The sequence below is a fragment of the Oryctolagus cuniculus genome, chromosome 21, assembly GCF_964237555.1.
Source record: "Oryctolagus cuniculus chromosome 21, mOryCun1.1, whole genome shotgun sequence".
NCBI lineage: Eukaryota > Metazoa > Chordata > Mammalia > Lagomorpha > Leporidae > Oryctolagus > Oryctolagus cuniculus.
The window spans coordinates 15,651,474-15,678,795 of NC_091452.1; the positions used below are offsets into that span (position 1 = coordinate 15,651,474).

The 27,322-nt window shown below is 49.9% G+C and overlaps 1 protein-coding gene across 6 annotated transcripts in view; it reads left to right on the forward strand.

The window, feature by feature from the left end:
• The first annotated feature begins 5,989 nt into the window (after positions 1–5,989).
• Positions 5,990–27,322, forward strand: part of TMEM233 (transmembrane protein 233) — a 51,656-nt gene continuing 30,323 nt past the window's right edge. For 4 of the 6 annotated variants that reach the window (XR_011385220.1, XR_011385221.1, XM_070065987.1 and 1 more), the window contains exon 1: positions 5,997–6,803. Coding sequence is in view for 3 of the 6 variants with exons in the window: in XM_070065987.1 (XP_069922088.1) it covers positions 6,618–6,803 (186 nt within the window). In the remaining 3 variants the exon portion in view is untranslated. Of the gene's footprint in view, positions 6,804–27,322 lie in introns of all 6 variants that reach the window. The other 2 variants (XR_007911916.2, XM_008272318.4) reach the window with 2 other exon arrangements.

The window sequence follows — 27,322 nt, forward strand, 5'->3', positions numbered from 1 at the left end:
GTCTTCCATCTGCTGATTCACTCCCCAAATGCTCACAACAGTCATTTCTGGGCCAGACTGAAGCCAGGAGCCAGGAACTCCACCCAGGTCTCCCACATGGGTAACGGGGGCCCAGGCACCTTGGCAGGAAGCTGGATCAGAAGCAGAACTTGTGTTTTGTGCTCCTCTGTCCTGAAGTGGTCATGATCTGAGAAATTAACAGTACAGAATCTCTTCCCTCATATTCCCTTTCCCTTAGTTTTCCTCTTTTCCCTCCCCCTTAAGAGGACTAAAGTTGCTGGAAACTGGAAAGGTAAGTGGTTTTCTAGTAATATCAGCCAGAAAGACACTGTTCTTTTGTAGCAAACCCCTGGGACCACAGCAGTCACTTTATGACTGCCAAAGGCTGGTACTTGACACTAATGCAAAATTTGGCAACAAATCATTCGCCCTCTTACCATTTCCTAAAGATCAGGACTCTTTCTCTTGCATTTCACAGATGAGCAGAAAATCAATCTCTCCCCCCACCCCTTTCTTTTAGTTTGCAATCCTAGACAAGCTAAGATCAAAGACACAGATTTTCAGCACACACTCATAGATTCCGCATCGCCCCATGAATAGTCTACATTTAGGGGTCCATCTGACATTGGGAAGTCACTCTGTGAATCCATCTCATTTCAAGCTACTCATTTATGTAGTCCATTGAACTTGTGATGATTTCCTTGGCTTAAACTTTAATTGTGGGAACCAGTGTTGTGGCACAGCAGGTCAAGCCACTATTTGCAAGGCTAACAACCCACACTGGGGTACAGGTTAAAGTCCTGTCTACTCTGCTTCTGATCCAGCTTCCTGCTAATGTGCCAGGGCTCCCGTGCCACCCACGTGGGAGACCAGAATGGAGTTCCTGGCTGTTAGTTTCAGTCTGGCCCACACCTGGTTGTTGTGAGCAGTTGGGGAGTGAACCTGTGGGCAGAAGCACTCTGTGTGTGTGTGTGTGTGCGCGTGTGCGTGTGCGTGTGCATGTTGCTCTTTGTTACATCACCTTTCAAATGAATAAAAATTTTAATGTTGTTAATTTGGCCCAAATCTTCTAATACAACTTTCCAACTCTGCTCCTTCAGAGGCTGCCGCCTACCCAACAAGATCATGAATCACAAAGAAGTCAGCACAGTGCATTCATGGTTACAAATGATGTTCCTATAGCATGTTTCATCATCACCAAAAAAACACGATCAATAACCTAAGAGCCTAGTGATCAGGGCATGGTGACATAAATAACGATGCAACCAATCTTAATGAGAAGTTATGCAGACTATAAACATAGCTGCAAAGATTGGTCAACGGATAACATCGAGTGAGAAAAATAGGAAACAAAACTGCATTTATTGAAGAAAGATATTCACATGTAGAAAGGTGGTTGGAAGGAAACAGCTCCTTGTGGTTAAGGTAGTATCACTGGGTGATGCCTCTGCTTCTGTATGCCTTTCTTCATTTCCTCACCTTTCTAGAACTTTCTAGAACGGACATATATGGCTTTTACACTTGGAAATAAAAGTTCTTATCAAAGATCAACACAGAAAGTTGTTACATTGGGATCCAGAAGACTTCAATAAGCCTTTCCCCTTGTTGGACTTCTATTAGGAAGGTGCCTCTTCCTCTGTCTCATATTAAAGAGAGAAGGTATTGCCACATTATTAAGCAATCAGCCAGTAGGGTTCATCCAAGAGCAATAAACTGACCTCTCAAGAGAAAATTAGTGGAGCTTAGGAAATTAGAGCTGGAAACCCCAACTGAGTGATCTCACACATCCCTGAAGAATCAGCGCCATATACATTACACTTTCTGGTGTGGGCACTTTCTTTTCAATTTAATTTTAAATGTTTCAAGTGATCACAATTTCACTGCTACATTTTAGAGCAGTCAACAAGCTATTAATCCATCTTCCCTGAGATACCGAGAATATGATGGCTCCAGCAAACTTCAGAAATGTCCATCTGACTCTCACCTGGACCTGCCGGCTGAACAGCTTTCAGGTCTAATTCAGATCCTGGCACCCCTGCTTAGCTGCAGGACCTTAAACAAGACCCTCAACCGACATCATCTTAGGAGTCCTCATTTGTAAAACAGAAACCTCACCACCTATCTCACAAAAGTTGCTATAGGTGTTAAATGAGGTGATGCATGTAGAGTGCATTGAATGCACACAGTGGGTACTCATTAAATGTTTGCTGATTCTGGAGTATTGCATGGGTTTTCAACAATTGTTTTCCTGGCAGAGGAACAGTCTATCCTAAGTCAACAACTCCACCTTTTGCATTTCCCTTGACCACACTAGAAGGTAAGAGCAGATGGTACAGTGTATGACTTTGCAAAAGCAACATCCTATTTGGTACTCAAACCTCGGACTTAGTCATGCCAATGGAATTAACAAGCTTCAATCACAAAAATGGTTTGGAGTCCTCACTGGGCATTTTCACTGTAGACAAGAACTGGAATTGGAACACAGGCCATGGGGATGGGGAAAGACGACGAAGTGAAGAGTCCCATTTGAGATGGACTCAATCAGGTCAAATGAAGGAGAGAGAATAATGCCCCCACCTGGCTAACCTGCATGACCACATGCACAGAGTATTCATTCAGTGAACTATCTACGAGCACCTGCTGAGAGCCAGGTACCGTTCTGGGAGCAGGGACATCCCAGAGAAAGCCCTCTCTGCCCTGGTAGAGCTTCCTTACTGGTGGGGAAGAGAGTCAACAAATGAAGAAGCAAAGTAATTTCTGCTGTGGTAACTGTGACGTCATAAACAGGTACTGGGATGGAGAACAGGTGGATGGGGTCTACTTCAGCTACAAGGGCCAGAGAAGGCCTCTCTGTGCAGGTCTGTGGGGTGGGTGTGTGTGGAGAGATGAGAAGGAGCCCACATGGAAGAGAAGAGGGGAATTTCAGGAGGACGGAGCAGCAGGTTCAGAGATCCTGGTGTAGGAAAGGCTACGGTGTTTCAGAAAGGAAAAGGAGGAAGACGAGTGGGAGAGGAGGCCATTGGAAAAGTGGGTAGAGCTCACTGGCCAAGGGCGGAGCCTTGAGAAGCAAATTCTTGGGGAAAACAGGAGTCCACCTTGGCAGGTTGAGTTTGAGACACCTATAGGGGTCTCCAAACTCAATATCCAGCACTACTTCCTGAGAACCAGGCAAAGTATTTGGGATTTGAGGAATTGTCCGCTTACCTCAGAAACACAACAGAGGGGCCAGCGCTGTGGCCTAGTGGGTAAAGCCATCCTACAGTGCCCACATACCATATGGGTGCCAGTTCAAGACCCAGCTGCTCCTCTTCCAATCCAGCTCTCTGCTATGGTCTGGGAAAGCAGTGAAGGATGGCCCAAGTCCTTGGGCCCCTGCACCCACATGAGAGACCCAGAAGAAGCACCCAGCTCCAGCCATTGCAGCCAACTGGTGAGTGAACCAGCAGATGGAAGACCTCTCTCTCTGCCCCTGCCTCTGCCTCTCTGGAACTATGTCTTTCAGATAAATAAATAAATCTTTAAAAAAAAAATAAAGGAATCACAGCAGAGTGTTCTGGAAACACAGATTTCTTAAGCATCAAAAATACAGATTTCTGGAGTGCCAGGACATTCTAACTCAAGCAGGTCTTAGCCAAGACCTGGAAATCATTCTTCTCAATACTCCCAGGTAGTTCTGAGACATTCATTCAAGAAATATTTCTTGCATTCCTCTTATGTGTCAGGATATTTCTTTTTTAAGAATTATTTTATTCATTTATTTATTTGAATGGCAGAGTGACTAAGAGAAGAGAGACAGAGAGAGATCATCCAACCACTGGTTCACTCCCTAAATTTTCACAACAGCCAGAGCCGGGCTGGTATGAAGCCAGGAGCCAGGAACTCCGTCTGGGTCTCCCACAAGGGTGGCAGGAAACCAAGTACTTGCCTCCCAGGCCCATTAGCAGGAAGCTGGGCAAAAAACAAAAGGAGCCGGGACTCAAACTAGCACTCCAATAGGGCATGCAGGCGACAGAAGTGATGGCTTAACCTGCTACACCATCACGTCCACCCCCAAAACACTTCTAAGTGTTGAAAATACAGTTCTAAACAGACTTGAGAGCTTACAGTCCAGAGAAAGAACACATAGTGGGCCTGCGCCGCGGCTTACTAGGCTAATCCTCCGCCTGCAGTGCCGGCACCCCGGGTTCTAGTCCCGGTTGGGGCGCCGGATTGTGTCCCAGTTACCCCTCTTCCAGGCCAGCTCTCTGCTGTGGCCCGGGAAGGCAGTGGAGGATGGCCCAGGTCCTTGGGCCCTGCACCTGCATGGGAGACCAGGAGGAAGCACCTGGCTCCTGGCTTCAGATCGGCAGAGCATGCTGGCCGTAGCAGCTATTTGGGGGGTGAACCAACAGCAAAGGAAGACCTTTCTCTCTGTCTCTCTCTCACTGTCCACTCTGCCTGTCAAAAAAAAAAAAAAAAGAACGCATAGTGAATAAATACATCACAATTGTGGAGCATGCTGTATACACACATACACACACACACATAAAGCTGATAAACTATAGAATTATGGGAAACTAGGCTAGATCATTTCAAAGAGAAGTTCTCTTTGAGGAAGTGATTTTTTAAAAGACTTATTTGAAAGTCAGACTTATACAGAGAAAGAAGGAGAGGCAGAGAGAGAGAGAGAGAGGTCTTCCATCCACTGGTTCACTCCCCAATTGGCCGCAACAGCCGGAGCTGCACCAATCCAAAGCCAGGAGCCAGGAGCTTCTTCCTTGTATCCCACATGGGTTCAGGGGCCCAAGGACTTGGGCCATCTTCAACTGCTTTCCCAGGCCATAGTGGAGAGCTGGATCAGAAGTGGGGCAGCCAGGATTTGAACCAGCGCCCATATGGGATGGTAGCACTGCAGGTGGCAGCTTTACCCGCTACGGCACAGCGCAGTCCCAAGGAAGTGATTTTTGAGCTGACAGACTAAGGAGTAATAAGAAGAGGCCATGTGACAGTCTGCGGGAAGCAGTATTCCAGGAAGAGGGAATAGCCAGTGGAAAGCCTTCACCGAGACCTGGGCAGATGAACGTTATCTTTCAGTTATTCCCACTTGATGAATCAGTGTGGGACACAGCCTGGTGGGAAGCTATGATTTCATCCTTGTGTGTTCAGCCAGCAAGTTACACTAAGCTTATACCTTGTGCGCCAGGCACTGCGCCAGGTGCTGACACAAAGATGAGTAAGACGGTCCCCTCTCTCCAGGGGTTTGCAGTCCAGAGAGGACGGCAGCAAACCAAATCAGCATGGCCCCATGAGAAAAGTGACAACATCCCAATTGGTGCAGGTGCCAAGATAAGCCAAGCTTTTGACTAATACAAAGTATAATGATGTAAGCAGTCGTCTTTATACAAAATAACATTATTTTCATTTCTCTGTGGTCCTGCCAGCTCAGAATAGCTGGGTGTTGGGTGGAATACTTGCAACAATGGATATCAGATTTGAAACACCGTCAAATTGACTACATTTACGTTCACTGAGTGCCCAGACTTGCCTGCCTTAACGTGCCATCTCACAGAGTCCTCACAACATTCCCACAAAGCAGGGACCAAGTTGTTTTTCTTTTTTTTCCAGATGCAGAAAAAGGGGCTCTTCTTAGGTCACCCAGCTTGGCAATATCCTAGCTCTGTTCGGGTTCAGAGCCTCCATTCTGGTCCACACAGCTGCTCAGGAGTGGCTTAGCTACTGATACCATTTGCTATCCTTACCTCAGTTTGCAAAGTGGATACCTCTCTGCTCTCCCCAGCCCAACTACGCCCTCCCCAGGGCTGCCTACACCCGCCAGAACTGCCTGCATTTCTCTCCAGGGGTCCTCCAGGTAGAACAGTAAAAAAAAAAATAAATAAATAAATAAGAGGAAAGAGTTTCTGGCTCCCACATTGGGAAAATGGGGAGGCCACCAGGACTAGTGCTGATTGGGTGGTGCCCACTGGCTGGCAACCCTGGACTCCCAGCTCCTGAGTCCCAGTCGAATGAGGGAGGCAAGGGAAGAGGCCAGGGGTGAACACCTTGCTCCAGGGCAGCTCCAGTGGTTCCAAAGTCCAAGTAGAAGACAGACCCAGGCACGGGACTTGGGCCAACTGGGCTACAGAGATCAAAAGGAGTAGTAAGGCTGTGGGCACCTGCACAGGGTGAGTCCCGACCTCTCTGAGTGTGTTTAAATTCAGTGGCTTTAAGAATGAGCTGGGCACCTTCAGCCGGCCAGCTGGCCAGTGTGGAATTTAAAGGGCCTTCGCTTCTGGCTACCCTGATCCTCCTCTCCTCCGGACTTCGGGCTTCTCAGTGTGGGTCTGTGTCTCTGTCCCACCTGCCTGCCGCTCAGCTGCCTCCCTCCGAAGCGCCTCTCCCCAGTTTCTCAGGCTGACCGGCTGCCTCCACCACTTTTCACTCTCTCTTACTCCCTCCCTCCCTGCGGGTGAGGAGGCTTTTGGCCCTGGGCCCTGAGCGGGGCGGGTGCAGCCGGAGGACTTGAGAGGGGTGAGGTCACATCTCCCCGGAGCCCCAAGCCGCTGGCTGATCAGAGCCTCCCCAGGAGCCGGCGGCCAGAGCCCCAGACCGCGCTGACCCTGCCCTCGCCCGGCCTCCCCATGTCTCAGTACGCCCCCAACTCGGACTTCAAACGGGCTTTGGACAGTAGTCCCGAGGCCAACACGGAGGATGACAAGACCGAGGAGGACGCGCCCATGCCCAAGAACTACTTGTGGCTCACCATCGTCGCGTGTTTCTGCCCCGCGTACCCCATCAATATCGTCGCTTTGGTCTTCTCCATTATGGTGAGTGAGTCCGGGGGCGACCACGGCTGAGGTGCTTTGCGCACCTGGCGGGGGACCGGCGCGCTCCCTGCGGGCGCCCGCTCTCGGCTCCCGTGCGCGCTTCAAATTCCCTGTGCTCTGCACCCCCTGCTAAGTTCCTCTGGGACTCTCCCCGCAGCCGTCAGCACCGGCTCTGCGCCCTGGACCCAGAGCCCTGACCAAGCCTCTCCAAGGCTCGCTTCCCGCTGCTTTCCAGCGCCCCCCGTGTGCGCCCAATCCCAGCCCCGAGGGAGTTTCTCCGTGAGCTTGGCTGGGAGTGCGGAGGCTCTATGTCTCTTTGCAGCACACACGGAGCCACCTTGGCCACTCTTGGGTGGGGTGGGAGTGGGGGACTGTTCTGACATCCCTCTCCATCCTGGTTCCTCGCTATGGCCCAGGACGCCCAAGGCTGCTCAAGGCCGCTACAGCTCCAGGCTTTTCTCGGGCGCCCCTCACTTTGTATGGGGGCGCATCGTACTTCCTCCCGCATTTGCTGAACGTGGATCCCTTATTGCCAAGGATCCCCGGGCGCCCCTCGACCGCTCCGTCCTAGGCCCAGGACGCGCGCCGCGGCTCCCTCATAGGAACTCCCCGGCAAACCCCCAAAGAGTGAGACGAGCGCCCCCCGAGGCCCTCATCTTATTGACTGGAGCAGATGACCTGGGGTGGCAGCCCTGTCCCGGGACAACCCCGGCAGCCCCGCTCCCTCCCCCACCCGCCCGCCGCGCGCGCGCCGGGGGGAACTCCGCTCTGCGAAGCCCTGGAGGCCCCCACTCGCTTCCTGGGTGCCCTCGGAGGCTTGGGTTGGGTTGCAGGCCAACAGTCAATGGCGCAGCAGCTTCGAACCCAGATTTCTGGATTCAAATCCGAGTTCTGCTGCGTGACAGCTGGGTAATGCCCGGATATCACCGGCTCTCTTAGTAAGACGGGGGAAATCGCAGCCATAGTTCTTGGAGATGCTGTGAGCATTAATGACGTAGCTAAAGCGCTTAGAGCCGCACCCAGAGCGGTATTAGTGGAAGATCCTTGCTCTGCGTCACTTCAGGAGGGCTCGCTGCTCGCGGTTCACCCCAGAGCCCCGTTCTCTTTCCCTACACCTCTTTGCCCTAAGTACTTGGCTGCATCCGGTGTCTCCCACGACTCAACCTCGTGGAAAAATGGAATGAAAAGATAAGTATATTTGGGTGCCAAAGGTTTTGGAAATCCATGCAGTTTTTTCATACTACCCAATTTCTAAGAACTTTTTGTAGACCCCTCATACATGTGAATTTAAAAAAAAATTGTACCCCAATAAATTTCTTTTCATTCTGTTTTCCGTTGGACTTCTGGAAGCATTTTCATATTTTATTGTTCCATAGGCTTCCTGTCTGTGTCCCCTTAGAGGATATGAGCTCTAAGAGCACAGGGCTGTTTGTCAGTTGTGTTGGTTGCTGTGTCTTCAACATCGAGGGAGAACCTGGTTGGTGCATGGTAGATGCTTATTTAAATAATGAAATGAAGGTGTGCCTGAATGGACGGGGTTAGCGGATCCTCCCGTCCGCAGCACGCTGCTCGCTCTTCCCAGGGCCAGATTCCTTAAGGTCAGCCAACCCATTTCCTCCCTTCCCTCCGCTCCCCTGATACCCGCCGGTCCTGGGTTTTTTGCAGAAAGGTTGGAAGCGATACAGCAGCCAAGTTCTCCAGGCAGCCGCAGATTCTGCGGCTGGCACCGGTGCCCGCACTCTACCCTGGTTTATTAATGAAGCAGCCAATTCATCCTTCTTCCCAGTGCCACTTAGAAAACTGCCCACAAAGATGATTTCCCTCCTTGCTCTGAGATTAGCAAACGCTCCAGCTGGTAGTGACAGGCTGGATACTAATGATGCCACTTGGTGTGCCTGCTTTTTCTAACCCCCAGTCCATTTTCAATAGTTTCATAGCAACAGACCACTCTATTGTCAGGACACAGACACTGGAGGTAGTAAGCTGACTCTGAGAACGTGTCATACCCTTGTAAAGCCTTAGTGTGTTCTATAAAATTGGAATGTGAAAGCTGTTTTTAAGTTGAGCAAAATTGTCATAAGGATGAAATGAAATAATACATGTCAAGCCCCCAGCCTTGTGCAAGGTATATGCAAGAACTGGCAGAGAGACAGGTAGGTTTGGAGACATCACAGGTCACACGTGAAAACAAACACAAACAAAAAAAAACATGGAACAGGTTAAAATCCAAATGCTAAAAAGTGCATCTTTCTCCCTCCTAATTGCATACCTCAAAGTGTTTCCCCATGGAACCAGTGCATCTCCCGGCTCGCTAAGTTTCTTGATAAAGATTCTGCAGGAGAAAGCAGCGAAGGAGGGGTGTGCAGGGGAAGGCTGCCTTGCATGTGCCCCACCCCCACCCCCTGCCCTGTGCTTCAGGCTTCAGGCTTCATCATGGTAAGTGCTGGCACTGGCAAACATCACCTACTGGAATCCGTGATAAGCTCAGCACAGCAGCAGTGCCTGGGGGTCTTTACCAGAAGTTGCATCATCGAGAAATGTGCTCCCCTGCAGTGACTTCAGTGACTGGGGCTCTGCTGGCATCCAGCGGAAGCAGCCACAGGGCTCATGCCTTGCAATTCTAGGGCCATGGCGACACGCCCAAATAGCAACAGCACTCCAGTTAAGAAACTCGGTTAGAGGGGGCCGACGCTGTGGCATAGTGGGTAAAGCTGCTACCTGCAATGCCGGCATCCCATATGGGTGTTGGTTCAAGTCCTGGCTGCTCCACTTCTGATTCAGCTCTGTGCCATGGCCTAGGAAATCAGTGGAAGATGGCCCAAGTCCTTGGGCCCCTGCACCCACATGGAAGACTCAGAAGAAGCTCCTGGTTCCTGGCTTTGGATTGGCCCAGCTCCAGCCATTATGGCCACTTAGGGAGTAAACTAGTGGATGGGAGATCTCTCTCCCCCTCTCTCTCTGCCTCTGCTTCTCTTAACTGTGCCTTTCAAATAAATAAATCTTAAAAAAAAAAAGAAAGAAAGAAAGAAAAGAAACTCTGTTGGAGACGGCACATTGATATCAACATGAATGTGTGGAAGAAACTGACAAGGCTCAAAATAACTAGCTCCCTGAATGGCAAAAAGAGCCAGCAATCTCAAAACAATCAATAGCTTTATTTATTAAACCAAGCCTGAGAAGTCTTCTTAAAAAATGTACAGATGGAGTAGGACTAAAGAACAAAACTACTTTGAAAATTACACACTTGAGAAGGGTGTTCTTCAAGCTACAGGCAAAGCCAGGGCAGTTAGGAGGCAGCACGCTATGCGATTGAGCATATTGTGCCTGGTTGTACAGGAATATTGGTGGCTGTAGCATCACCTGCAGCAAGAACACTAAACTCTTTGCTCCTCTGTGTATTGAAAGTCTATCTGTTTAAAGCGCACTTAACCTGAACTCCATCTGGGGGGCACATATCTCAGGAATTCCCACCCCCCACACACACTCCAATACTGGGCTCCTGCTCACCCATATTGCACCTGCCTATGGATTTTGACTATGGTGCCCCTTCCTCCAGGCAGGTGTAGCCCTGCACCCAGTACACAGCTTGGTGAAGGCAGAGGGGCAGGATTTGAGGCCTCATTCATCATGCCCCCATCTACCTGGTTATCTCCATATTCCATCTGAAAGCAACCCCCTAATTTCCTAATATGGAAATTGCCCCAACGTTGGAGAAGAATGTTCATTTGGCAAGTGTGTATTGAGCACCTGTTTTGTACCAAGCTCTGTTCCAGGCATTGGTACATTCCTTTATCTCTATGAAGTGATAAATAAGATCAGCAAGAAGCTCTGACCTTCTACACCAAGAAGAAGCTGTATTCTAGGCAAATTGCAGGAATATTGACAAATCAAAGATGAGTTCGCCATCTCTTGGTTTTGGACTTTGCTACTTGATTCCGAAGGCTAGAGCTGAGTCTGTGCTAAGCCTCAGTGCTTGATACCATCACGCAGTCATTTGTACAACTGAGTCTCTAATCACAGCTTCAAAGTAGCCAACGACTTCGGGTGATTTTGAAGCCTTCTTTCATCACAGCCTCTTCTCCCTCACACCTACAAAACCTAGGCAGAGACCACCCACTGAGGTTCAGATCCTTTCCTGCTATTTGTTATGTTTGTGATTTCACCCAAGGCGCTCAGTCTTCCTGAGGCCTGTTTTTTCCACCCTGTGAAATGGGGGCTGTGATAGTTCTTACCCAAGAACAATTGTAGAGACTAAAGATAGAACACGCCTAGCACTCAAGGAAACCATTGATGATGATGATGATGATGGTGGCGGTGATGGTGATGATGTAATGATGGTGGTGGTGATGGTAATGGTGATTGATGGTGATGGTGGTGGTGATGGTGGTGATGATGTAATGATGGCGGTGTTGGTGGTGATGGTGGTGGTGGTGATGATGGTGGTGATGATGGTGATGGTGATGGTGGTGATGATGGTGATGGTGATGATGGTGGTAGTAGTGATGATGGTGGTGTTGGTGGTGGTGGTGGTGGTGGTGGTGGTGATGATGGTGGTGATGATGGTGATGGTGGTGATGATGGTGATGGTGATGATGGTGGTAGTGGTGATGATGGTGGTGTTGGTGGTGGTGGTGATGATGGTGGTGGTGGTGGTGGTGGTGGTGATGATGAATTAAGATGTGTATATTCTAGGAATATAAACCATTATCCTTTCTATTAGCAGTTTTTCTGTTTCTATTGGGACTAAAAAAATCTGATAAGAATAAAAACAATGATCAACAGACACATCAGTGGAATGAGTATTTGTTAAAGCCCCAAAACAAATATTAAAGCTAAACCTGAAACACACAGCTCAGAAAGGAGGACTTTTAGTTACCTGTATTTCTCACTCCCTTCAGAAACCACTTAAAAGTAATATGAAGTGGATTTAAAAGGTTATCAATACCCGGCCGGCGCCACAGCTCACTTGGCTAATCCTCCACCTGTGGCGCCGGCACCCCGGGTTCTAGTCCCGATTGGGGTGCCAGTTCTGTCCCGGTTGCCCCTCTTCCAGTCCAGCTCTCTGCTGTGGCCCAGGAGTGCAGTGGAGGATGGCCCAAGTGCTTGGGCCCTGCACCCGCGTGGGAAATCAGGAGAAGCACCTGGCTCCTGGCTTCGGATCGATGCAGTGCGCCGGCCGTAGCAGCCATTTGGGGGGTGAACCAATGGAAAAGGAAGACCTTTCTCTCGCTCTCTCTCTCTCTCTCTCTAACGCTTCCTGTCAAAAAAAAAAAAAAAAAAAAGGTTATCAATACCCAAGGACAAAGTTGGAAACTGGAAGAAGAAATGAGAGAGGTAAAAAATCGCCACAGATGGGAAACGGCTGCTTGAGCCGTGACTGACTTTGCAGAGTAGATAACGCTGGCATCTAAAAGCACAAACAGAAAGCACAGACAACAAGAAGGAGCTCAATTTTCCCTGCAGAATTCTAGGAAGACTCTGAAACCAGAGGTGCCAGTGAGAGAGATCTCCTCCAGAGGTAGGAACACAGGGGAGAGCTGAAAAACAGAGGACTCTTGAAAACTTGCTTGAGTCATTAGACGATCAGAGTTCATCTACCCCACCAGGAAGTCAGGCAGCTACTTCCTCACCAACCTGACAGAGAGGGGCACTCTGCTGCCTGTGGGCTGTGAACACCAGGCACAGCCGAGAGTTGAGGTGCCCTATGCAACTGGGGTTAGTGGAGAGTTGGCACGTTGATCCGGGAAACTGCTGCCCCCATGTGGCTTCTGCTTTGGTTTGGATGTGGACTGTTCGTCCCAGAGTTCTTACGTTGGAGGTTGGGTCCTTGGCTAACAGTGTAGAGGAGGTAGAACATTTAAGAGGTGGGGACGTTGGAGGCCATAACCAGCCCCTCTCTTGTGCTCTGGCTTCCCAGCGTATGCAAGGAGAGCACACCTTCTGGCATGCATTCTGTCGTGATATTACCCACTCTGGGGCAGCCAACCACAGGGCCCTTGCAAGAGCCAGCATTGTGCTGTTTGGACCTCTAGTCTCTCATGCTGTGAGCTAAAGAAGCCTCATTTGTGTGTGTGTGTGTGTGTGTGTTTAATAAGTACCCAGCCTCACAAAACAGACTCATATGGCTTCCTTGCTCTGGCATCCAGACAAGAGATTAGAGATTTTCCAAGGATGCGATCTGTCCAAAAGAAAATGCCCTTAGAAGTCCCCCAGAGAAAGGACAAAGGCCAACTGGGTCAGCACGCCCACCGCAGGCCAACTCCGTCCTCGTACCCAGGGCTTGCAAGCAGCTTTTCAGCATCTCCTTTTCAAATGTGAAGCAGCAGCCAAAGGTTCTCAGAATCCTCCTGGCCTGAGACCCGTGTTTTACAGAAGTAAGGAGGTGTGAGCAAAGGGACCACTTGGGAAGAAGAGATGGCTGACATCCTCGGAGAGACAAGGAGCGACATCGTGTCCACGACACAAGAACAGACTGAAAAAAAATTAGCAGTAGTGGAAGGAAAACGGCTCTGGAGGATTGCAGATAGGAGGCTGACTTGTGTGTTAATGTAAAGGGAATAAACTTTATGCATTTCTTACATGTAGTTTTAAGTACATAATGATACTTCCCACCCTACACTCCCTGCCTCACTCCCACCCTCCCTCCTCTTTCCTTTCTTATTTTTCTTTATTTTTGCAATGACGTATTTTCAGTTTAATTTATAATCACAGTCTTTTTTTTTTTTTTGACAGGCAGAGTGGACAGTGAGAGAGAGAGACAGAGAGAAAGGTCTTCCTTTTGCCGTTGGTTCACACTCCAATGGCCACCACGGCTGGCGCGCTGCAGCCGGTGCACCGCACTGATCCGAAGGCAGGAGCCAGGTGCTTCTCCTGGTCTCCCATAGGGTGCAGGGCCCAAGCACTTGGGCCATCCTCCACTGCCTTCCCTGGCCACAGCAGAAAGCTGGCCTGGAAGAGGGGCAACCGGGACAGAATCTGGTGCCCCGACCGGGACTAGAACCTGGGGTGCCGATGCCGCAGGTGGAGGATTAGCCAAGTGAGCCGCGGCGCCGGCCTATAATCACAATCTTAACTCTCCACTAAATAAAGAATCTAATAAGTAAGTAGAGGGGCTGGCGTTGTGGCATAGCAGGTTAAGCCTCCACCTGCAACAGCCAGCAACTCATATGAGTGCAGGTTTGTGTCCTGTCTGCTCCACTTCTGATCCAGCTCCCTGCTGGTGGCCTGGGAAAAACAGAGGAGGATGGTCCAAGTATTTGGGCCCCTGAACCCACATGGGACACCTGGAAGAGGCTCCTGGCTCCTGGCTTCAGGCCTGGCCCAGCCCCAGTCCTGTGGCCCTTTGGGGAGTGATCCTGTGGATGGGAGATCTCTCTTTCTCTCTATCTCTATCTCTATCTCTATCTCTATCTCTATCTCTATCTCTTCCTCCTTCTGTAACTCTGCCTTTCGAATAAATAAAAAATCTTTAAAAAAATAAGTAAGTAGAAAAAACACTGTTCCTCAGGAGTATAAAAATCTAAGAATTCAAAGCTGAAATTGAGGGTTCCTCAAAGTAATGTAAAAATCAAAAAGATGGAGCGGGCACTGTGGTGCAGTGGCTTATCCGCCGCCTGGGATGGCCATCCCTTCCCAGAGTGTTGATTTGAGTTCCAGCACCTGTGCTTCCGATCCAGCTTCCTGCTAATGTATCCTCGGAGGCAGTGAATGATGGCCGTGGTGCTTGGGCCCCTGCCACCTACATGAGAGACCCAGATGGAGTTACAGACTCTTAGTTTAGCTTGACCCAGCCCTGGCTGATACGGGCATTTCTGGAATGGAACATAGGATGGAAGAGGTATATCTACCAGTCCCTCTTTTTGCTTTTCAAACAGCTGAAAATAAAATAAATAAGCATTTTAAAAAATCAAAATGGTGGGAGCCAACACTGTGGTGCAGTGGGTTAAGCCACAGACTGCAGCACCAGCATCCCATAAGGGCACCAGTTTGAGTACTGGCTGCTCCTCTTCTGATCCAGCTCCCTGCTAATGTGCCTGGGAAAGCAACGGAGGATGGCCCATGGATCCCCGCATTCATATGAGAGACCCAGAAGAAGCTCCTAGCTCTGGGCTTCAGTCTGCCCCAGCCCAGGTTGCTGTGGCCATTTGGGGAGTAAACCAGCAGTTGGAAGAACTACTTTCTTTCTCTCTCTCTCTCTCTCTCTCTCTCTCTCTCCCTCCCTCCCTCCCTCCCCCCCTTCTCCTTCTCCTTCTCCTTCTCCTTCTCCTTCTCTCTAACTCTGCCTGTCAAATAAATAAATATTTTTTAAAAATCAAAAAGGCAGAAAACATGGCAGAATGCAAGTGTCCACTGATGGACGAGTGGATCAGGGAAACGTGGTATGTGACATGTTCACACACTGGAACGTCAGCCAGCCTGCAGGTGCAAGGACACCGTGCCATACGCTGCAACACGAATGAGCCTTGAAGACATTATGCTAAATACAGTAAACCACTCAAAAAACGACAAACATCACATGCTTCCACTTACAGGAAGTCAAATTCATCAAGACAGAAAGCAGAACGGTGGTTGCCAGGGACTGGGAGAGGGGTCAAGGGCAGCCATTGCTTACTGGGTAAGGAGTTTCAGTTGTGAAGATGGGCGAGTCCTGGAGATGGCGCGTGGTGACGCTTGCACAACCGTGCGACTGGACTCAATGCCACTGAACAGCTTAAGTGAGCAATGTTCAGATGGTAAATCTTGTGTATATTTTACCACAATGAAATAGGACAAGATATTCTCTCCAAAAGATAGATAAGACCAAGAAAAAAAAATCATAAGATATGAGACTCATTCCCACAAACCTCACATCCAATCAGAAAGTTCTAGAAAAGAACAAAGAAAAATTGGCACAGAGGAAGTTAGCAAATGGAAAATCCTTAGAATTTAATGCATTAATTTCCAGATTAAAAGGGTTCCCCCCAATACCCAATAAAATGATCAGAACATACACTAAAGATAGGGTGAAATTTTAGATTATCAAATATAAAATTTCTCTCCAGTCCTATAAACTGTCAGAGAGAAGAAACATTTCACAATCAGCATAATGGCTTCAGAACTCCTCCCAGTAATGCTGAAAGCTAAACAATAGCGAACAAACGATTTCAAGATCCTGAAGGAAAAATGAGCTCCAACTTTGATCCTAGACCTAGCCAAAGAACCATCCTAGGGCGACAGGAGAGAAAGACATTTTCAGACATTTAAGATATCCACTACTTGCCTGATAATATGTCTTTCCTCAGGGTGTCATAGGGGAATGAATGGCTTCCCCCAAAGAAGGGAGTGAGTCGAGAAAGAGGAGGACTTGATTTTCAGAAAGGGCATCCAACACAGGAAAGAGGCAAAGAGAGAATCCTTCCCAGGACATACCACACAGGGGGTGCAGATGGCTGGTCTGAAGGCATTGGCCCAACCTGTTAGCTGCTCACGAGCCAGCACAGAAAGCCCCAGACCTGGCAGAGCCTCAGCACACCTGCTTGGAAAGACAAGGTCTCTGTGGTTAAAATAACAGTAAAAATAATAAGAAGAAGGAGATGGGGGCGGGCATTTGGTGCAGCGGTTAAGGCATCACTTGGGACACCCACACCCCAGCTCCCTGCTAGTGGGCACCTGGGAGGCAGCAGGTGATGGCTCAAGTAATTTAGTCCCTGCCACCCACACGGGAGACCTGGAAGGAGTTTCCGGCTCCTGGATTCAGCCTGGCCAGCCCTGGCTGTTGTGAGCATCTGGGGAGTAAACCAGCAGCTAGATCTCTCTAGGCCAGTCTGTCACTCACTCTCTCTTTGCATATCTTCTTCTCTCTCTGCCTTCCAAATAAAATAAATAAATGAGATATCCACAGGATGAAAGACAAACCAAACTAGGTGTCCTTTCCACCCGACTCCAACTGCACCAGGGGCTCTCGTTCATCACACCTACGTTCCAGGTGGACTTCAGTTACACTTAGAAGGGAGGGTTTTGTCTTTCTCATGACCGGAACAGAGCCTGGAAACAACACATCCTGGTCCCAGCAGCTGAGCCAGGAAACTTGACTTGCCCATGAGCTGGATCTCCGGATGAGCGTTCTCTGCACTTCCTGTTTAGCTGGTTCTTTCCATGTGACTTCTCCCAACCCTCTCTGGTTCACTGCACATAGCCATTGCCTGAGACATGGGGCATTAATATCACGGACTCCTATGACTGACTGCTTAGGAATTCTTACGAAGAGCATTCAGGTGGGCGCCCTTGAGAAAGCTCTGAAGAACGTCACCATTTGAAGACTGTCTCCTAAATACCCAACGATTTGACAGCACGGCTGGCACCCGGCAGCCCTTGTCAGCACTAGGTGCCAGGCGAGGGCAATGGCAGACATTCGATCATCTGGGAACGTGGGATTTTTAACAGCTGTGAGAGCCGTTCTGTTTCATAGCATTGAAATACAGCTATATCTACTTCAAGATGTGACTCCGTACGCTCCTATCAAACGATACGTTTTAAATGTCATCTTAAGCTACTGAGGAAACGCGGGGGTGGTTGCATTTGTCACGAGAGCACGTCAGGGGACGTGGGTAAAACACGACTGGCCACTAATGACCAATTTCAGGCACCACCTCCTTTCCAAAGCCATTAAATAGAGCCCAGGTAAATGGCAGATAACAAAACAGCGGCCAAAAAAAAAAAAAAAAATGACTATGGCTGAGGTGGGGTTTGTCAGTAATTAATATGAAAACAACTTCCTTTTCAATTTTCACTCATTTATTTCTATCTGAGAGACAGGGACAGCGAGTTCCCACCTGCTGATTCACTCCCCCCAACACCCATAATGGCTGGGGCTCTGCCAGGATGGAAGGCAGGAGCCAAGAACTCAGTGGAAGCCTTCAATCCAGGTCTCCCACGTGAGTGGCAGGACCCGATTACCTGAACCTCCGCTGGTGCCTCCCGGGGTCTGCATCAGCAGAAAGCTGGAGTCAAAGGCAGGGGAGTACAGGAAGCAGGATGTGGGCATCTAACCAGAACCAGACCCGCTTGGCTAAACTCCCTCTCCAAGCAAACTCTTTCTGACCCACACTTTTCTGCGTGAATTTTAACGACGGCTTTGTGGGATACCTTCAAGGAATCACCAAGGGGAGTTCAGGTAGGGTCCACATCCTGGAGCAGAGCTTGTCAAACAGCCGACTGAGGATCCTGTCAAAATGCAGATTCCAGGGTCAGGTGTCCAGCGTAGCAATTATGACACCGGGTGGAACTCCCGTATCCCCCACTGGGGTGCCTGGGTTCAAGTCCTGGCTCAGCCACTGACTCCAGCTTCCTGCTACAGCACATAGTGGGAGGCAGCAGCTGATGGCTCAAGAAGTCAGGTCCCACCACCCCTGTGGAAGACCTGGGTTGAGTTCCTGCCTCTTGGCTCCTGGTTTTGGCCTGGTCCAGCCCCAGATGTAGGCATTTAGGGAATGAACAACAAATGAGAGATCCCTCTCTCTCTTTCTCTTCCCCTCCACCCTCCCTCTCTTGCAAATAAATAAAATGCAGACTCCACTCCCCTCTCAAGGCTCCGTTGAAAAATCACCTCCTCCATGAAGCCCTTCTTGACTGCCCCCCCCTCTCTGCCTCACCCAAGGCGAGAGCCTCTGAACAGATTTATCTTGGGCCATCTTTCCTTCTCGGCACTGACTTGTGCATGTGAGCCCTAAGAGGCCGCAGCATTAACCCCAGCACTCAGCACAAGGCCAGGCACATGGTCGGCCTGGAACAAGTGTGGGATGAATGAATGAATGAATGAATGGATGACTACTTGGCCCCCAGTCTGCTCTAATTTATCTCTGAGGATATCCTTCTCCTCGGCCTCTGTGTTCTACATTTCTACCAAAACGTTTTCGGAAAACATCCGGGAGTGGCAGGCAAATGCCAGAGGTCACTGAGCAGCTGGCCAAGGCTGGGCTCCCAAGGATAACTTTCACGGCCAGCCCGGGGTTCACCGATGTCCTTCCACTGCAGGCCGTCGGGTCGCTGTTTGGAAAGTTGTCTTTCTTCTCCACTTGCTAGCTCAGGACGCCCCGGTCTTCGGGAGAAAGCCCCTCATCCAGGAAAGTGATCCTTCAGATTGGGAGTCTGCGCATGCCTGGGGACCTCCCATTCTACGGCTTCCAACCTGTGGCTCCCAGACAGCTGCTTCTGCCTGCCGTTAACAACCTTTACCCAGCAGGGGCAAGGGGGAGGCGGGACGCCAATGAGAAGTGAATGATTGCCTTTCCTTCCTGGGATCTCGGGCAAACACTGAGCCTTGTGGCTCTTGGTGAAATAGCAGAACACAGGCCCTTTGCTAAGCATGCTGGCGGGGATCCTTTGATCATGAGCTAAGAGTGACAGGACACGCCTTGGGAAAGGCCATTCTTAATGATACGTGGGTTCTCTCTTGACTGACCCAGCTAACGCAGGCGCCACCCGCGGCTTCCCAAGGTGTGCCGGACTCAGGAGCAGAGTAAGGGCTCCCACCCAGGCATGGTGTCCCAACCAGCGCCTTAATCCCTAGGTCAAATGCCCACCTCCGCCTTGCCCCTCGGTGGGAGCGCAGCCTTGGTGTTCTGGAAGCTTCCTCTCCTAACTGATATACACAGAGTCATACAATGCCGTCAATCAAGCCCGCCAGGATTCCTCCCGAGCTTCTGGCTGTACTGATAGGCAAAAGGACACTTCTCATTTGTCCTTGAAGATATTTATGGGAAGAAAAAGCCCCAAAGCCCAGGAAGGAGCCAGACAAGCCTGAATGAATTGACGGTGACAGAGAGGAAATAAACCTTGTACCCGGGAAGGCCAGTCTCAGAACCCCAGCACTGCCTTTAGCCACAGAAACCTAGGGGCAAGCAGCATCTACACAAGAAATCCAAAAGTCAGCTGAAAATTCAGACATTGTTGCTAAAAACATATACTAAGTGCACAAACTATTCGGATGGGAGCCTGCTGCCTCAGAACAACACTGATCTGTGTAAGGAGTCCTTACACCTGGACACAGGTGCCTCAGACTGTGTTGGGCACTGATGGACATCTGCAGGGAGGAGGACTGGGGGCAAGGGGAGAGGAGCAGAAACAGAGAAAACCTCACTTACTTCCCAGTACCTGCTCGATTACTATGTCCCTGTTGAGACTGGCCTTGCGGCGCAGTGGGCTAAGCTGCCACCTGCGATGCTGGCATCCCATGTGGGTACTGGTTCAAGTCCCGGCTGCTCCATTTCCAATCGCACTCACTACCACTGTGCCTGGGAAAGCAGAGGACGATGGCCCGAGTACTTGAGCCCCTGCCACCCACGTGGGAGACCCACAAGAAGCTTCTGGCTCCTGACTTCAGCCTGGCCCAGCATCCGCCATTGCAGTCATTTAGGGAATGAAGCAGTGGATGAAAGATTTCTCTCCCTCTCGCTGTAACTCTGCCTTTCAAGTAAAATAACTACTTTGTTACTACAAGTGTGAAAATTTTGAGATAGATATCAATCTTCCTTCCAACATAGGAGGATTGTCTAAGGAAATCATGTCAATGTACAACATGGGATTTACCACATTAGGATCGTGCTCTCGAGAATTTTTATGGGACAGAGAGATACTTAGGGTGAAAGGTCACATGGAGAAACAAGGCAGGATACAGGGGTGAGTGCTGGGCACAGTGGCTAAGGCACCACGAGGGATGCCCACGCCCCACTTTGCTGTGCCTGGTTCAAGTCTCAGCTCCACCCACTGATTCTAACTTCCTGCCAGTGCACCACGGGAGACACCAGGGGATGGCTCAAGTGCTTGGGTCCCTGCCACCCACATGGGAGAGACCTAAACTGTGTGAACCAGCAAAGGAGAGATCTGTCAAAATCCATCAGTCTCAGTCAGTCTCTCTCTCTCTCTCTCTGGAAAAGTCCAACACCCATAAATTCAAGAAATAAATAATAAAGACGGAAGCATACTTCTTTGTGCAATGAGATCTCACATCCCTTCTCCGTGGAAGGTGTCCATACACCATATGTGCGCATTCACACGTGAGAGCATGCGTGGGGGAAGAAAAGGCTGGAAGGCAGGCCCACATGTCGGCAGCGGTTTCCTCCACGGGGCGGGATCGCGGACAGCCGGCACCTGCAGGTCAGGAGCCTACTCCCCCATCAGGCCCCCCAGGGTTTGAACCCCAGCTCTGCTGCTCCCTGCTCCATGCACTGATCAAGTTTCTCCATCTCCCTGAGACCCAGCTGGCTCCCCTGGAAGCTTGGAGACCACAGCACCACTGCCGAGGGGCCGACACGTTGACTGGATGGGACGATATACGCACAGTACTTGATAAACCTTAACTGTTATCACTTTACGTTTTTCTACTATTTTCCAATTTTTCCATAAAGAATATCTAGACCTCATTTCTGGTCAGGAATAAGCATTTTTCGAAAGAGGATAAAAAGAGAGAGAGGATGCGGTTAGTAATTAGGTGCGTTCTTCTCCATCACAAAAGGTGATAACTCGCTCTGAGTCCTGCGTTTCACCGCGCAGACGTGGCCAGCTCTGCAGTTCACCTGAGATCGATGGTGTCTGTCTGCAGCTCAGCCAGGCTCCTGCCATGAAGCCAATGCCTGCGAGAGTCAGCAGTTTTGTTGTTGTTTTTGTTCCGATTCCAGCGGGGTTTTCAGCCCCAGATGGAAAGAAGTAGCTCTCTCTCTACCTAAGCAGAAACTCACCTCCACTAAGATAAACCCACTTTGGGGTTGTGTCTCTCAACCACATAGGGGGCACCTGATGTTCCTGTGATAAATTCTCCATGTTTGGGGGCCAGCACTGTTGCGTAGTAGGTCTACCTGCGGTGCCAGCATCCCATATGGACACTGGTTCAAGTCCTGGCTTCTCCACTTCCAATCTGGCTCTCTGCTATAGCCTGGGAAAGCAATGGAAGATGGCCCAAGTGCTTGGGTCCCTGGAGCTATGTGGGAGACCCAGAAGAAGCTCTTGACTCCTAGCTTTGGATCAGCCCAGCTCCAGCCTTTGTGGCCATTTGGAGAGTGATGGAAGATCTCTCTCTATCTCTGTAACTCTGCCTCTCAAATAAATTAATAAAATGGTTTTTTTTAATTCTCCATGTTTTTGAAGGACAGGTGGTACATGATCTTTCCCCTGGGCTGTGCTGTCTCCTCGGTAACCATCTACCGGCCCAAGGAGACAGCAGGTAGCAGAGCGGAAGTCTCCATTGCGTCAAACATCCTACAGGCCCCCTGTCATTCTCTCCCATGCTCCTGTTTGCCTGGGGCCAAGTCCAAGGCCCAGGGACATGCCCAACAGACACCCGCAGGGCAAAGGACAATGAAAGCCCGGCCACCAGCCTTTTCCTCCCGCGACAGCCATCTCTGCCCACGTGGTCAGAAGCCCTTCAGGGGTGGCAGCTGGCTCTGAAAGATTAAGGAGAAAATCTGGGAGCAGGAATTCAGATGATGTGGGGAGCTCAGAGCCCACAGGAAGAAACACCTCTCAAGTGTACAGTGGCTGCTTTACCCCTCGGAGAAGATTCCACAACTCCTGGGAACTCTGCTGCCACTCCCCGAGGGTGGAAACGTGGTGGGAGATCCTCCCACACGCGCTCACTCATTCAACGACTTCTGAACACCTACTATGTGCCACCTACTAAGTGGTGGCCCTGGAGATCAAGCCAGCTCTGTGCGGCTGACATTTTGGATCCTCGGTGACCGAGGCAGCCCAGGTGGTAGACCAGCAAACCAGCTGCTTAGGAACCAGTTGAGAAACAAGACACAGGCCACAACCAGAGGACCGTATGGAGACCTCGGCTTTAGCTCCACAGCCAAGGGCGGCTTGCTCACAGCCTGCCTTGGGATCGGGCGGCTGGACCCGTCCACCCAGCTGTGGGCAGCACAGCACAGCCACAGCCCACCTGCTTGTCAACGGAGACAGTCAAGGTCTCAGCTCTCCAGGAACCAGTATCCAAGGGGAGAAGAAAACAGACCACACACAGTTAGCAAATAAACCAGATCATGTCAGAGAGCGGTAAGCACTCTGAAGAGAGAAAATAGGGAGACGTGAAGGAGAATGTCTAGTAGATAGAGAAGATTATGCTTTCGAAAAGGTGGCTGGCAAAGGGCGAGGGGTGAGAAGCCAGCTGAGGAAAGAACAAGGCGGGGTCAAGAAATGCAAAGGCCCTGGGGTAGAAATAATCTGTCAAGGATGTATGCCCACGTCATCCACTTAGAATGGATGTGACTCTGCTAGATGTCCCCCCCCCCCCAACCAAGAGCTGGGGTTTCTGTTACACAGCGGGGTGCTCCATGAGAGCTGTTAACAGGCTGGTCGTCTGTCCCGGGATCAGTGCAGCTGCCCCCACGTCTAGCACCAATTTGTGCTCGACTCTGACTGACTTCAACCTTCATTCCAAGTGGAAACAATGACTAGGAGCTAATCTGGTCACTGAAGAAGCAGGGTCTGTTTGCATCTGGGCCCCAGCTTCCCTAAACGTTAAAGACCTACAAGTTCAAGTGGAGCTGCACAAATAAACCAGAACCCGAGTCTGGCTGGGTCTTCACCTCCCCTGCTATGTCACTTCCTACAGAACTCCCTCCTTGATTTCCAGACTCTTCTGCACCTGCTCACGCAAAAGTCTAACCTGCTAACCACAACAACCTGCATGGCCCGGCCGCTGTTTCCAGTGGGCAGTGGGGAAACCGTCAGTCCCCGCCGCAGGCTGCTTCCAAGCCACCATCTCTTGCCAAGCACCACCAACTTCTTTGGGAATCACTGTTAGTCCACAAACTAGAACCCTTGAGATGCAAAAACTGTCACTGGGCCTTGCTTCTTCAAAAAATATAATGTTTGCAACTCAGCGGTATTCAGTCTATTCAAGAGATCACGCAGCCCCCACCCCGATCTAATTCCACTAAGTTTCCATCACTCAAAAAATAAACCGCCGGGCCCGTGAGCTTCACTCCCCATCCACCCTCATCCCAGCCCCTGGCAACCTCCCATCTCTTTCCCGTCTCTGCGGATTGACCCATTCTGCACACACCACATAAATGAAATCACACCTCGGGCCATCCGTTGTGGCTGGGTTTCTCTGACTTTGCATCGGGTTCACAAGGCTCTCCCCAGTGGTTCTGGGGGCCGGAGTTTCTGTCGCAGGTTGAACGATATCCTTGTGCACAGAGATATGATCTCCTTGGCATGGACAGACCACATTCTTGCTGTGTCCATTCATTGACGGGCATGTGAGTGGGTTCCCTTTGTTGGCTCTTCCTGACGATGCTTCTGGGAACATTCGGGTATAAATCTCTGGTTTGAACATGCACTTCCCATTTTCTAGGTGGAGATCTAGGAGTGGAATTAGTGGGTCGTATGATAAGTTTCTGGTTAACACTTCCAGGAACTATCAGGCTGTTGTACGTCCCCACCACTGCTGTACGAAGATTCTGGTTTCTCTGCATCCTCAACAACACACACTGGGTTTATCCCCGCTCTCCAAGTGGGTATCTTTCTGAGGTTTTGATTTGCATTTCCCTAGCGGCTAATGATACCAAGCATCCTATCATGTGGTTATTGGCAATTCTTCAAGGAAATGTCTGCTCAGATCCTTTGCCCATTTTCTTCTAATTTTTTATTAATCTTTTATTGAAAGGCCGAGACACAGACATACACAGAGACACAAATAGAGAGAGATAACGTCCGTCCTCTGGTTCACTCCCTTAGTGCCTGCAACAGCCAGGGCTGGACCAGGCCAAAACCAGAAGCAGAGAACTCAATCCAGGTCTCCCACGTGGCTGGCAGGGGCCCAAGTTGGGGCCATCACCACAGCCTCCCAGGGTGCACGTTAGCAGGAAGCTGGACTGGAGAACAGAGCTGGGACTGGACCCAGGCTCTCCAGTATGGGAAGGGGGTCCAAGCAGTGTCTTAAACACTGTGCCAAACTCCTGTCTCCTGCCCATTTTCTACTGGACTGTTTGCCTTCCTATTGTTTATTGTTGCGTTGTAGTTCTTTATAGATTCTGACACAAAACTCTTCTCAAGTATGCGATATGCAGATTTTCGTCTCCTGTTGGGGACAGTGCAGGCCTTGTTCTTTTTACAGCTTGGCGAGGCTTGTTGTAGAGGTCTGTTTTGGGGGTGCAGTTTTTAATGAAACAGCTCTATTCATTTTTGCTTGTAACCTCCCTGTCCTTTGGCCCCTAATGCAAGCACCAGACTGGGGACAGATTCAAAAACAGACACCATGCCTGTTCAGGCTCTGAACTCAACCCTTGAGTTGGAAACCCACCTCCACTGCTCATCCTAACTTCCCTGAACCTCCACCTGGGGAATATTACTGCCAACTTCTCTGTGTTGTTTAAAAAAAAAATTAAGGGACTGATACTGTGGTGTAGCATATAGGTGCCAATTCAAGACACGGCTGCTCATCTTCTGATCCAGCTCTCTGCTGTGGCCTGGGAAAGCAGTGGAGGATGGCCCAAGTCCTTGGGCCCCTGCACCCACGTGGGAGACCCAGATGAAGTTCCTGGCTCCTGGTTTCAGATAGGCCCAACTCCAGCCATTGTAGCCATTTGGGGGAGTGAACCCGTGGATGGAAGATCTCTCTCTATCTCTCTCTCTTCCTCTCAAATAAATATTTTTCAAAAATTAAGTGAGACTGTGGCAAAAAATAACCTACATGAAAGATCTCTGTGAGTGAGATCCCAGTGGAAAGAAGGAGCCACCAGAGAAGGAGGTACTTTTCTCTGAAGGGAGGAGAGAACTTCCAATTTGCATATGGCCCTGTCTAAATACCGATGGAGTTTGTGGACTCCAGAGGCTTCCACAGCCTCAGCAGCTCACGTCTAGAGCCTCGGGTGATCACTGACGTCATAAATAAGAGTGTTAATTGTTAAATCAACAACAGGAGTCACTGTGCACTTCCTCCCCATGTTGGACCTCTGTCCTTAATGTACTATGAGAATTAATGGTAAAACCTGTCTTCAAACAGTACTTTACACTCGTGTGTCTGCGTGGGTGCAAACATTGGAAATCTCTACTTAGTACAGAGTAGGTTTTCTGCATATAAAGCAAATTAAAAATGATTCTTAATGAAAAATGGAATGGGAGAGGGAGTAGGTGGGATGGAAGTAGGGGTGGGGGTAAGAAACACTATATTCCTAAAAGCTATACATACGACATTTGTATTCATTAGATAAAAACCTTAAAAAATAAAGATAAAACAATTAAGTGAGAGAACTCTGGGTCCTTTATACTCATTATCTCATTTCAGCCTCTCAACCACTTGTGCTGTTAGTATCATCTCCCCATTTCACAGATGAGGAAAACTGAGCTTCAGAGCCATCTCTGCAAGGCCTGGTTTTCCTTTGGGTTCATCACCAGCACAGTGAACATCGCTGAATCTCTGAGATTTTCTGGAACAAAACAGGGCACGGGGCCACTCCCACACACGCACTCAGATAGTGGCAGCCGGAGCATGGGAAACTTTGGACATGAGAGAAAATCAGCAGCATCTCTGGCTAATGAAAACCCAACAGTGGCCGGCGCCACGGCTCAATAGGCTAATCCTCTGCCTTGCTGCGCCGGCACACCGGGTTCTAGTCCCGGTCGGGGCACCAGATTCTGTCCTGGTTGCCCCTCTTCCAGGCCAGCTCTCTGCTATGGCCCCGGGAGTGCAGTGGAGGATGGCCCAAATCCTTGGGCCCTGCACCTCATGGGAGACCAGGATAAGTACCTGCCTCCTGCCATCGGATCAGCACGGTGCGCCAGCCACGGTGGCCATTGGAGGGTGAACCAACGGCAAAGGAAGACCTTTCTCTCTGTCTCTCTCTCTCTGTCCACTCTGTCAAAAAAAAAAAAAAAAAAAAAAAAAAAAAAAAAAAAAAAAAGGCTCATCGGCTCTTCCGGGTTACAGGGCCTGGCTGGCTTCATAGTTCTCACTGCCTGGTGTTTCCGTTCTCAGTCCTGTGCTGGAGGGGTGAGCGTAAGGACCTTTCAGACCTTGGAGAAGGGATCTTGGCTGCCCCGTTCGGACCTGCCTGGGATCCCCAGCACACACTTACTACGGCGTACTGACTTCCTATGTGTTTACTGAATGACCAGGGAAAGTGACTGACAGCGTTTCCGCATCTGGGAAATCTGCTAGCCCTAGCATCCCCTGAAAACATACACTCATTTCCATAGAGCTTTCTGTGAATACGTGCGTTCAGCGTTCAGTCTGCCTGGACATTCAGGATGTCTGTTCTCATCACCCTCGCAGAAGCCCAGAAGAACACACAGAGAGGTTGTGCAGGCACACAGCAACTCGCTCAGAAGTCCAGAAGAAAACAGGAAAACTTGGACGGCGCCCACAAGGCACATTCAGCCTCCATGGCACCGCCCCTGGCAGTAGGGAGAGACACACATTAATCTCCAACAGCAGTGAGGGCCTCCAAACCTCGGGTCCAGGGACGATTCCCCACGTGCGAAAGCAAGGGCAGGAGACAAACAGCACTTGCCTTCGAGATCTAAGATCCGAATGAACTCGC